This window comes from Psittacula echo, assembly GCF_963264785.1.
Source record: "Psittacula echo genome assembly, chromosome: 3".
Taxonomy (NCBI): domain Eukaryota; kingdom Metazoa; phylum Chordata; class Aves; order Psittaciformes; family Psittacidae; genus Psittacula; species Psittacula echo.
Window position 1 is genome coordinate 111,990,532 of NC_137736.1, and position 12,088 is coordinate 112,002,619.

At 44.6% G+C, this 12,088-nt stretch overlaps 1 protein-coding gene across 1 annotated transcript in view; it reads left to right on the forward strand.

Annotated features, from left to right (window-relative positions):
* Positions 1-1,943: 1,943 nt before the first annotated feature.
* The window catches only part of GUCY1A2 (guanylate cyclase 1 soluble subunit alpha 2), a gene marked incomplete at both ends in the record, with an annotated part of 146,158 nt that continues 136,013 nt past the window's right edge, over positions 1,944-12,088 (forward strand). Inside the window, one exon of the mRNA XM_080613839.1 lies at positions 1,944-2,216. Coding sequence (XP_080469965.1) covers positions 1,944-2,216 — 273 coding nt within the window. The remainder of the gene's footprint in view (positions 2,217-12,088) is intronic.

The window sequence follows — 12,088 nt, forward strand, 5'->3', positions numbered from 1 at the left end:
CATCTCTCGGCACTCAGGCACTGATGAATATTGTTTATTCCCTAAAAGAGGAAAGACAGAGGAGGGCATTGAATCTGGAAGCTCATGTGTGAATTAACTTCCAGGTGAAGTCATGTCTGGTTCCTGTCCTAGAGTTGCTGAGGGCATCACCAGGACTGCAGAATGAAAGTCTCTGTATCCAGGCATAATATTTAATAAAGCGACAGAAGGTAGTATGGACCACTCTGACTTTATCATACACCTTTTCAAGACAAAGGCTTCAAGCCCTAGAAAGTATGGCAAGATGAAAGGAGATTCATTGCTTATCTTACTCCATATATATTTCTATAAGAAAAAAAGAAAAAAAAAAAAAAAAAGAAAAGAAAAGAAATAGAAACTGTGTGAGTCAAGAGAAACAAGGATGGCAACACTGAAAGCAATACCCTGGCAAAAGGGTGTTGTGCCCTTGTTAAAACCAGCATGCTTAGCCGCAGACCTGTGCCCCTTCTTGAAAGGAGACACACGGTTTGGGCTGCCTAGGGCCAGGCTCAAAAGCTCCTTCCTACCCACGCAAATCTTCCCAGTCTCTCCAGTGGGTTCTTGTTTAGACATTTAACAGGATAAGGTTGTAAAACATATGTCATAATACATGGGATAGGTACAGTAAAAACTGTCTTAAAATCGCTGCCCTTTAAAATAAGTTTTGTTTGAACAAAGGTAATGACAAGCTGTCTTCCCTGAAGGTAGGACAAACCATTACAGCTATAATCACGTTTCTTGGCAGCCTTTCTGCTGAGAAAGGTCTATGTGGGGTTTCCGTTATTGACATGAAACTTCCCAGGTGTCTTTAAACCGTCTCCATTGGTAGGGAAAGTTTGGAAGGAGACACCTTGCATTGTCTTAAAGGGTGCCATCTTCTATCCAAGCTCCTCTGCTGTGTGTCCTCTACCCCCCTCCTTTCTCCTTCTGCAAGGCTGTAGCACATGGCTGCTACAGGGGAAAGAAACCAGTTCCCTCTTTTCCTTTTTGGACATGACTCGCACGTCTATGTTTCTTTTTTGGACATGACTCCGTGGGAGCAGTGCTCTCACAAAGATACGAACTTTTGCCTCTGAAAACCGATGGCATCATTATGACTTCCCAGCTTTTAAAACCAGTTCTTTCCTAAGCTTAAGCTTCCGAACGCCGGCCGGGAAAGTTCGCTGGCGGCAACAACTGCCCGGGAAACGAGCACCGGCTTCCCGCGGCGTCAGGCGCAGGGAGCTGTCCAGCACCCCGCGGGACGGCCGGGGCAGCGCGAAGCCAGAGCTGGGGCGGCCGTACCTCGAGGACCCCGGGGTGCTCCAGCGCTGCGCGGGCACCACCGCTCCTCGCGGAGCCGTGAAGGGATATCTGTCCCCTTCCCCGCTCCCCTTCCCCTAGCTCCAAAGCTCAGAGAGAGGAGAGGAGAGCCCTGCCCGCCCTCCCTGCAGCCGTCTTCGGCCGTCGGCCCTCCCGGGCGGTGCTGGCGCGGGCCGCTTCTCCCCGGCGCCGGGGAGCGGGGCCCAGGGGCGGCTGCGGCCGCGGCGAGCGTGGCTGAGCGTGGCAGGCGGCTAGCGGGGCGGGGGGAGGCGGAGGGAGGAGGAGGAGGAGGGGGAAAGGGCTCCGAACAACACGTGATTCCCGCGGAGCAGCGAGGGAGCCGGGGGAGGGGAAGCGAGGGCGGGCGGCCGAGGCAGAGGAGGGCAGCTGCCGCCGCCACCGCTTTAAATCCTCCCGGCGCGGCGTCGCGCAGCAGCCGCTGCTCCCCCGGCCCGGCGCGGCGAAGCGCGGAGCCGGGCAGCGGCGCGAGCTGTGCTTCCCGCCCAAGGGCACCCGCGGCCATGCGAGACGGCCGTCCCTGCGGCCGCAGGGCTCGGCGCTGCCCGCCGCGGCTGCCCGCCGCCCCGCGCTGAGCAGAGCCACCGCCGCCGCCCCACGGCACCATGTCCCGGCGCAAGATCTCCTCGGAGTCCTTCAGTTCGCTGGGCTCGGACTGCCCGGAGACCAGCCCTGAGGAGGAGGGCGAGTGTCCCCTGTCCCGTCTCTGCTGGAACGGCAGCCGCAGCTCCCCCAGCCACGCCGACAACCCCTTCGCCGCCGCCGCCACCGCCGCCGCTGCCGCCGCAGCCAGCGCCGGGGCTCGCCGCGCTCTTCGCCGGCGGCGGGTCAACCTCGACTCGCTGGGCGAGAGCATCCGCCGGCTAACGGCCCCCGCGGTGAGTGCCCCGCGCCCGGCTCCGTCCCGGCACCCCCTGCTGCCGGCGGCAGCTCCGGGGGTAGGGTGTATGTCAGGGCAGAGGCGGCAGTGCCCGGGCCCTCTTGCCGGCCGGCCCCGCAAACCTGCGGGGTGAGGATCTCGGCAGGCCGGTGCTGGAAATCGGGTCGGGAGGCACAAATAAGCGCCGCTGCCGGTTTAGCTGGGTTTGTGGTTTCCGCCGAGTCTCTAAATTACAGCAGTAAAATCATGAAGTGCTTATCTCTATCTGGTGCTAACAACATTTTCGTATAAAAAGTTACATCTCTGTGATACATGGCATGCACGTTCTTCCTTCAGCGTAGGGGAAATGTCAACTTCTTGCATTTGCAGGGTTTTTCTATACTCAATAGGGGAGAAAAAGAAGTTTCGACTTTGTGTTCAGAAATATTTCAGCAACAGATTTCTTTGTGCCTCCCGGATGCGCTGACATTCTGAGAGATCAGTGTATCCACAATGTAGTTTGAAATCTGTGACTTAACGATTATCTGGGTAGCTACACCTGTATTTGAGAATCAGTGAAGCATTGCGTGTGCTGAAAGAAGTGAATTTGGGTAGAACCCGTAATGTACGCTTGTATCACTCTATGACTGAAATCAGTGGCTCGGGAGTTCTGGTAGATTAATGTAAAACAGGAGGTCCTTCTCCAGCCTTTCTGTTATGATTGTGCTCCACCTGTGTAAATGCCATCACTACATTTTCCTCATAAAGTTTCAGCTGCACCTGAATGTTTCTTTGGTCTCTGAGATATTTTAATGTATTTAGGTATAAAACATTAACGGCAACAAGTAGTCTTGATCTGTAAAACAGTTGCTACTGTGGCATTGGATCATCTTTTTGCCTGGTGTTGTCCAGCTTTGGAAATTATGAGTCTCCTCACTATCAGCTGTCACTTTGCTTTGGTTTTAAGGCGCTCTTTTTTGGGGTGTTTCTTGACCTGTTTGGGTGGGAGTAGACAAGCTGTTTAATGGGAGAAGTTAGCAGAGCATTACATAGCTAATGGTCGTCCAGCCTCAGTGAAGACTTTTCTTTCCCATTGATTTTTTCCCTTGCCACCGGGAATCTGGTCTTGTAATGCTGATATTAATAGACGATATCTCAGGTGACCCATCTTGTTTTAGTACAAAAGAAAAAAAAAGAAACTATTTAATTTTATAATAATGCAACAGTATAATTAGAGCATGTGTTACCCAAAATATTAGAATTATTCTGAAGTAGCTCAGTGCAGTATTTTTAGATAACCTCAGTATTTGTATTTTCCTGGCTTTGACTGTTACCACCTGTATTAAGTTGCTGTAAAAGACAATTACAGTTTTCCAGCTTTGATGGATTGTTGAATGTGATTTCAAAATAAGCATGCTCTTTGAATTAAAAGACAAGGAAAACTTTGGTAGATTTTGCAGTCCTCTTTCTTCCCTGCTCTCAGAGAAATCTCATTTAAGAATGCAAAAATTTCATCCAGCCTGGTTTTAATATCCCGAACAACAGCTTCCATGGTTTCCTTGGAAGCTAATTATAGCAATCCTCATTGCTGAACAACTGTGTTCTTTTTAAATTTTAATGTGATATATATTGCTTAAAATTGCCCTTTTCATCTTGGCATCGTAACTGGTGCTTCACTCTCATCTTACACATTTTGGCATAAATTAATGTGATTAAGTCTAAAAGTCATGTTGTCACAGTCCTGGTACACAAAGAGTATCAGTCTGCTGACTTTTCATTTTTCACTCTGAGAAATCACTGCTCAGGTTCATCATTCTTTTTTTACTGAGAATGTGTTCTGTGATATGGAATAGATGCCTTTTTGCAACAAGTCAAGTTACCATAGGTCTCGTGCCTTGATATTTTTTGCATATCTGCTAATACAAATCAGAATTAACTTTAATCGGAAGTAAGAAAAAAAATAATACTTTGCCTATAAAATTAGTGTCAAATGGGACTCATTTCTATTACTTGTGAAATTGAAAGGCAAGCCTGAAGGTTGCATTGACATGTTCCTTCTGAACAAAAAGCTCTAGCTATATCTTCATTCTATGATGCTATAGATATGGGTCTCCAGTAACTATATAAACATGCGTATACATACATAGGAGTGTGTGTGAATGTATGTACTATCTATATTGCCTGCAATGGCTTGATGTTTTCCTTTCCAGCAGGAATGCAGCAGCAATTTGTCCCCACCCCAGTGCTGAACAGTTTCAAAGTTGAAGGATGCTACAGGTTCTTTAGCCTTAATTTTGTGCTTTCCTTCAGCAACAGCTAGGATTGAAATACTGAGGAAAATGGTTTGTGTGTTTTCACCAAGGAAAATTTCTGTGTGTGTCTTTAACACTACCATGGCATGAAGAGAGATCTCTTGGCTGGTGGTGTTTCAGTGTGATGGTAGCAGAGACTACCGAGAGCTGCTCTAGGGATGTGGGGAGCTGTGAACTGAGCAGAAGGAGCACCCAAAGTGTGAAGAAACTGAGCAAGAGAGGCATCCAAGGGGGAAAATGGCAGGAAAGCTGTGGAAGCAAGCTAGGCCTTATGAGTGGTAGTGCACAAATGTATATGAAAATATTAGTATCTTCAGCACAATGCATTCATGAGTTAGTACAACTGTACTAATCATCAATGGAAAGTAATTATGTACAGTAATATGCAGTAATGCAGTACACTGAAAAGAAGTTACTGCATTCTGTGAGTATTTTGCACAAATATTACTTTTTCTGGACCTGTGGAAAAAACCTGAAAAGTGAACCTTGCTGTGTTGCAGCATTGAATCCAACCCCTTCTGCTTACTTGCAGAGAACAGCTTCTAGCACTTTCCAGCACACATGATTTTCCAACTTTTCTCTTAAATACCTCTTCAGAGATTTTTCCTGCAGTTGTTATATTAAAGGATGTCGGCCCCTGATCCTCAATCAGCACAGGGTCATTTTATGCCCCTGTGGATCTGTAAATGTTCCCTGATGTGCCTGGATGATTGAAGGTTGGACACTGTTCATCTGGAGCTTGCTTAACCCGAACCTTCTCTTCTTTTAACAGCCAGAACTAGAAGGCTTGTTCCTATAGGGCTCAACTCCCACCAAAACAGCCCCATATTTTGGGGAAAAGCGTGTGGTGACAAGGAGGGTGAGCAGATCTCCACATGTACCCTACTGGTGGCATTTGTGTGTGCTGGGGAGGGTCAGGGAAGCAGGGTGTGCTGGGCCGGGAGGCAGAGCAGCTGTGATGCAAGAAGAGAGGCAACTCTTGGTCACAGCCGCACTCAACAAACTAACCGTGTGTATGCTGAACATCACATCCAGCTGCTGCCCCTCTGCCCTCTGAAGTACCATTTTGCTGAGTAAGCAGGAGCACTGGTAGCAGGAGGGTTGAGGGTCTCCCAGCAACAGGGCACAGCCAGGTGCTGCTGTCCAAAGGGTCAGGGACACTGTGCCAAGCCATGGTGTGCTCGACATCTGAGTATGATGTTTTGTGGCACCAAACTTAGTTACTCAGTGCCATAATGCTGGCATTACACACACTCAGCTCTTGTGACTCCTTTAGCTCACAAGATCACAGACAATGGTGCTCCATGCTTATTGCCCATGTCTGCCTCTGCCTTCTCACAGCCCTTCATCCCTGTGATGTTCCTACAAAGCTGAGCCTGTAGGTGCATAGGCAGCTCCTATCCACTCTAACATGTTCCTAAATCATGTTCCTGATTGTGCACAGATGTCTCTTCTGTCCTCCTTCATCTGAAAGACCATCAAAGAGTCTTTGATTATGTTCTCGATCAAATAAATCTGGAGCTAGATCCCACTGCTGTCAAAACAACAGGTGCTCTTCTCACTAGGCTGGGTTTAGTGTTTTTGGAGATAAATACTAAAATAATTATATGTACATCACAAGCAAATTTAATGATAAATTTTTCTTTTAATTCCAGCTTTGTTGTTGTGTTCCATTTTAAAGGATGAATTTTGCACCCACAATGATAGAAATTTTGGTTAACTATAACTAAAGATGATGACAGTATATGCTATTCATTATCAGCATATTTTTTTCTGCCTTTAAGAGCTCCACTGTATAGGAATGATATCCTGGCATCTATGGCCACAGTTTTATTGTTTAGTGTCTTACTGAATTCCAGTTCCTTGCAGCAATTTTCACATTTGCTCCAGTTCTATCTTGACTTGTATCCAATACCAGGCTGAAAATAGAATCAAAATCAGGGAAAAAAGAAAAAAAAATCACTGATTTGAACAGTCAAATACTCTGCTCCCATCTAAGGGGCATGGACTACCCTGAAGGAGCTGCAAGTGACTGTGCATGCATTCAGAGACTGCGTTCCCCCGAGTGCTGTAGTGATCATTCTGGAAAGAGAATTACAACATCACACAACATTAAATTGACTTACATTTCCATTTGATTTTCTGAATGGCTTATGTAGCTCATCGCTTGAACTAGAAACATTAAGTGAAAATCGCTTCTAATATACTTTTCTGTTCATTCAGAATTATTCCTGCTATTTTTTAAGGCCCAGTTGGAGACAAATTAAAATAAGAACATTTTTTTTCCTATTTAATTTACAAACCTGCTACTGGCTGCCACCAAATAGTTTGAATTGAAGAACTGTCTTATTGAATACAACCTTTTTCCTGACAGTGAAAGAAAAGTGAACCTGAAGACAGTCGTTTATGTTAGCATGTAGGCTATTATTTATGTCACAGGACTGCTGTAACTTTAAATTGCTTAATTGCAAGTGAATTCTCCAGTGAGTGCTGGTGTGGTTTAGGCAGAGAAGTTGCAATATAGCAGCCCAAATTGAACTTGGCTCTATCATAAACCTCTACCACTTACTCTTGAGGGATAACTACTCTTTTTAGTAGTGATAACAAATTGTTGCCACTAGCAGAAGAAGTAACAAATCGATTTTACATGAGATTTTGAAAACATTTTGCACAAGTATTCTGAGCTACTTATGACTCACTTCAACCCATCAAGTATATCTCAGTTCTACTATTGTAGGAATACCTTCTGGCTGTCTTGCTGATAAAGTATAATAAAATCAGACTTTTGCTGAGTATTTTTCAACTTAACAGAGAGAAAAACCATTTATACACAAGGTCACACAAGCAGTCCACAGCCAGTCAATCTGCTGTTTTGTACCTTGGAACAGAGCTGTTTAAGGTGTCTTAAACAGGAACATTCTGGAAAATGTTATCAATATGAGCACCATGGTGGGCTTTGTTTGTTTGTCTTGTTTGGTAGTTTGACATCTCATTTAACCTCAGCAAATGAAATATTAAACAAATTAGTTGAGCTGCACCCAACTCTCTGCAGCCATTGTATTTACCCTGATGGAATTTTATTTAGGGTGAGTTTATTTGACATTTAGTGCTTAGACCAAATAGTAGAGAAAGATGTAAAGTAGGGGGGAATGTTATAATCATCAGTATATGCCCTAATAGCAGTGTGCAGTCATGGCTACATCACTGTGAGGGTGAATGTCCTTCCTTTGCAGCTGCTTGAGCAGAGACAGTTTCCACTTCGAAGTGGTCCAGTATACTCCTGGCGAAACTGTAATGTTAACACAGAGGAAATCCCTCTCTTTCCTTCTACCTCTTGTGCTAATGTTAAAGGCTGTTATAAAATGCTTTGAGTAAACAAAACTGTTCCATCTCATATCCAAATTCTTTCTAGACACGTCTGCTTGCTAACTCTCAAACTGTAAGTTTCAAAATGAAGATTAAAAAATCTGTGGTTTGTCTATAGGTCTCAAGGGATAAGCAACTTTGCAGCTCTGCATATGAAATTAGGTTCTGTCATACTGAGAAAATTGGTTACTTTCTATCCCGGAAGAATAAATTCCTTGAGAAGGACTGACATGTAAAGCCTTTATTTCCTATCTGTCTGCTAGAGTAGCACTGTCGATTTTATGTAGTAGATGTGAGGTGCATTAAAACATGAACAGGTAGCATTAGCAGTAGATCATCTATTATATTCTCACCTACTGAATAGATTCTTTCTGCAGCGCAGACAAAATCTTCTATCCATTTTAGACATGGTGAAATTCAAAGATGAACAAAGTGATCTCAGCCAGTATTATAATGGATAGCACCCTGAGATATTTATCCTTCGCTGTCAGGGAGTTAGACTAGATGATGTAATAGTCAATTTCCATCCATAATGTTTGATTCTTCTCATTGAAAGGCAGCTGGGCATGCGGGAGTTACAATTTCTAATTATTGTTTAGGTCTGCTTTATTTCTTCAGAGTGTTTAATTGTTCTAGCCATAAAATAATATGGCATAAAGTTCTTAGTTTTAATGTTATTTAATAAATTAAGGTATTTTCTGTGATGTGCACAAGTATATACTCTGAGGAGTAGCCCAGTTTACTTAAACTGAGGAACAAAATGGTTTCAGGTTTAGGTGGTGCGGAGCTCAGGTGCTAAACCCTTGCCTGGACCTGTCTGGATCATTGTGAGCTGTTGCAGAGCAGCCTGTTTTGCCTCCAGCTGTCAGTCATCCTGCTCTGGATCCCCAAACAGTCCCCTCCTGGGGATTCTGCATCTTCTTCTGCATCTCACCCAAAGCTGGCACTAGTCATCCTTTGCAAGCAGTTGGTGCTTTCATCTAAAGCACAAACTTCTGGAATCAGGAAGTTGGTTTATATGATGAAAAATACACTTTTAGCTTATACAGTTACAGAGAAAAAAAGGACTGCACCCTAAAGGTTCAGAAACTAGAGAGTAAAAATATTTCTTTTCCTGATATTATCAAAAGCACTATTAAACCTCAAAAGAGGTTTTTTTTAATGATTTTTGTAATTTTGATTTTATTATGTTGGGAGCCTGCTTCTGCGTTTCTGATTAATCTCTGTGCCTTTTCCTACCATTCTTCAGCTACTGGGAAGGGCACAGGGAGGGATCCTGGTTGTGCAGGATCTGCAAGGACCTGCTAGGGAGCCTTCTTTCTTTCTCCATCATCAGAAAATTCTCAAATGCCAAAGGAGCCTTCTTTTCTTTTCAGTTCTTCTTTTCCCTAGTTGTATCAATTTCAGTGCTTATCTCCCCACTCCTGGCATTTGGGAATGTGATAACTGTTTGCCATCAGCTGGAGCCTTTGTTTACAGCCATTAACACCATTATTTTGGTGACCAGAAGGACAGGGGAAGAACAGTTTTCCACTGCTTTCATGATCATGGGGTAAATATTAAAGAGCCCAGACTGGATGTGAAAATGACTATTTTTGCCAGTTATCTCTTCAGGATGAGCCAGGTGCACACCTACTCATGTGTGCTTAGAGATCTGTAATCACCTGTGCAGAACGACTTGACTAAAATTGGTTCTGCAATATGAAAAAAGAAATGTTTCTCATTAATGAATGATCACCAGCAGTGAAGCTGGCAATTAAAGTCTTGCACATCTGCCGTTAGTGATTGAACACTACAGATTTGAAGCACGTAAAACTTTCAGCATCGAAGTGCTGATTTGGCTGAGGTCTGTGGTTATGTGCGTCTGCCGTATGCAGAAGCGTGGATTCTTCTAGGAAGGACTTTGCCGCTCCCCAGGGCACAAGAGTCTGGAGGAGCCCCCTGACCCAATGGACTTCCGCAAAGAAATTGTGACAGAAGCAAAGTGGTTTCTTGCTGAGCCTGTTACGCTGTTCAGTGCTTCAACTTCCATGTTTAAAATTTTAAGCATTTGATTTTTCACAAGCCTGACTGCTGAAGCACTTCTGAGGCTCAGCTAGGAGCCACTTAGCTTCCTTTGAAGGTCTTTGTTAGGGTTGAGGAGAAGCTGTCTGTGTACCTGGCTGCTCTCTTGGCTCAGACCTTCCTGTTCTGTACGGTCCCTTTGTTTTCTAATTCTATTTGGTTATCTTAGGATGCAGAAGGAATGGGATGGAAAATTTGAAACTGCATTTATGTCAATTTAGACTGAGTCATCTAGGACACTGTGTGCGGGTCTGCCACCTCTGGATGGGGTTTGTCTGTCTTTACTTAAACATGTAAAAGATGTCTAAGTCTAAAGCAGTCACTCAACTTATTTTCTAGACAAAAGAAAGAAACAGGTATTTCTAAAGACTGAGTCCTCAGACGTGTATTAGATACCAACCATAGGATGAAATGAATCACTTTGGGTGCCTACAGTTGGGCAGATGAGCCCATTTATTTCTGAAGGTGTTGCAATCAAATGAAAGACATTTCAGAGGCAACAGAGAATGACTAGGGAATAGGCTTAAATCTCTGTCCTTTGAGAAGATTAGAAAGCTTACTTTTGATTGCCTTAGGAAAGACATTTATAACAAAGGATGCAATTAAAGTGGAAGTCTTCTTCCCTTTGTCTCTAAAAGTGGCAGCAATGAAGTTAAAGGAAGGGAAAATTAAGCTAAAAAAACCCCAAACAACAAACCACCCCAAAAAATCCCCCAAATTTCACCCAGTGTTTAAACTGGAACCCTTTTTCAAAGGAAGGTGTCCGAATAAAAAAAAAAAAAAAAAAAAAGAAAGGATAATTTCAAGTTCATTTAGACAAGTATCTTCATAAAGATTTTTTCCAGTTAGTCATAAAAGTGCTTTTGAAGAGCTATTATTCCTCTAGCTTCAGGTCTTGAAACCACGTTACTGGAGAACAGAGTGAGATCTAACAAGAAGGGCGATCTCTCCATGAGCGCATCCTGCAAACAGCAGTGGCTGGTGGAATAACAGTGACTGCCATGGCAAGGGCTGCAATGGTCAGGGATGCTGCCTGCTGGTGTGCAATAGCAGTGTGCTCTGATTACAGCATTGAGGTGCCAGGTGGAAGAGCTGCAGTAGATGGTGAGCAGGCTGTACACATCAGGGAGGGTGGACAAGTCTTTCCAGAGGTCTTGCAGAGCCAAGAACCTGAGCCCCATGTTGGAAGGAAGGAGGGAAAAATAGAGATAACCCTTGAGGGTGAAGGGTGTAAACTTCTGAGGTGGAGAAGGCTGGAGGTTTGTTACTTCTGACAACACAACTAAGGCCCCTTTTCCATCAGTGGTTCATCAGTTACACTGCCCTGGAAATAAGTGGGAGAAGTGACCTCCCTTGCTATGGGGCATCAGAGCCATCTAAGCCTCAACCCTTAGAGGCTTCAAGAAAAGGAGGGTGGTAGGTATCGGAAGCTCTCTTCTAAAGAGACAGAGGCACTCATTCACCAGTCTGACTTGCTGCCTCAGGAGGTTTATTGCTTGCCAAGAGCTGGGACGTTGCATTGCGAAGAGGCTGCCAAAGCTTGTGTCTCTTGGACTATGATCTCTGCTGCTCATGCATTATAGGCACCAGTGATACAGCCAGGGGAGACCTTGAGATAACTGGCTCAGTGGATGGAGGGATGTTGTCTACCCTGACTCTAGAAAAGTCTGTCATGGTCTCCCATAGTGTCATTAGAGCCAGACTGGTGAGATACAGCCTGCTTAAGGGGGAGATAAGTGTGCAGAATATTGACTAGACCTGATGGCTCAAAAGGTGGCTATCAGAGTCACAAAGTTGAATTAGCAACTAGTTACCTCTGCATATGCCTCAGAGATTGTTACGCATGCCAGCAGAAGGCAGCTAGGATGGTCAGGGGATGGAGCACCTGACATCTGAGGAGAGGCTGGGGGTGCTGTGTCTGTTCAGCCTTCAAGAAAATACAGTTTTGGGGGTATCTTAGTGTAATCTACACCCACCTAATCAGGGTGTGTAGAGAAGATGGAGCCAGACTTTTCACAGGGGTGAAAAATTACATTGAGCAGGAAAGACTTTCAGAAGTTCCATCAAACCTGTATGATTCATTGATTTGGTGATGTATTACTATTTATTATGACACATTAGGCTTAGCCATGGCATAATGTTTGGCTTC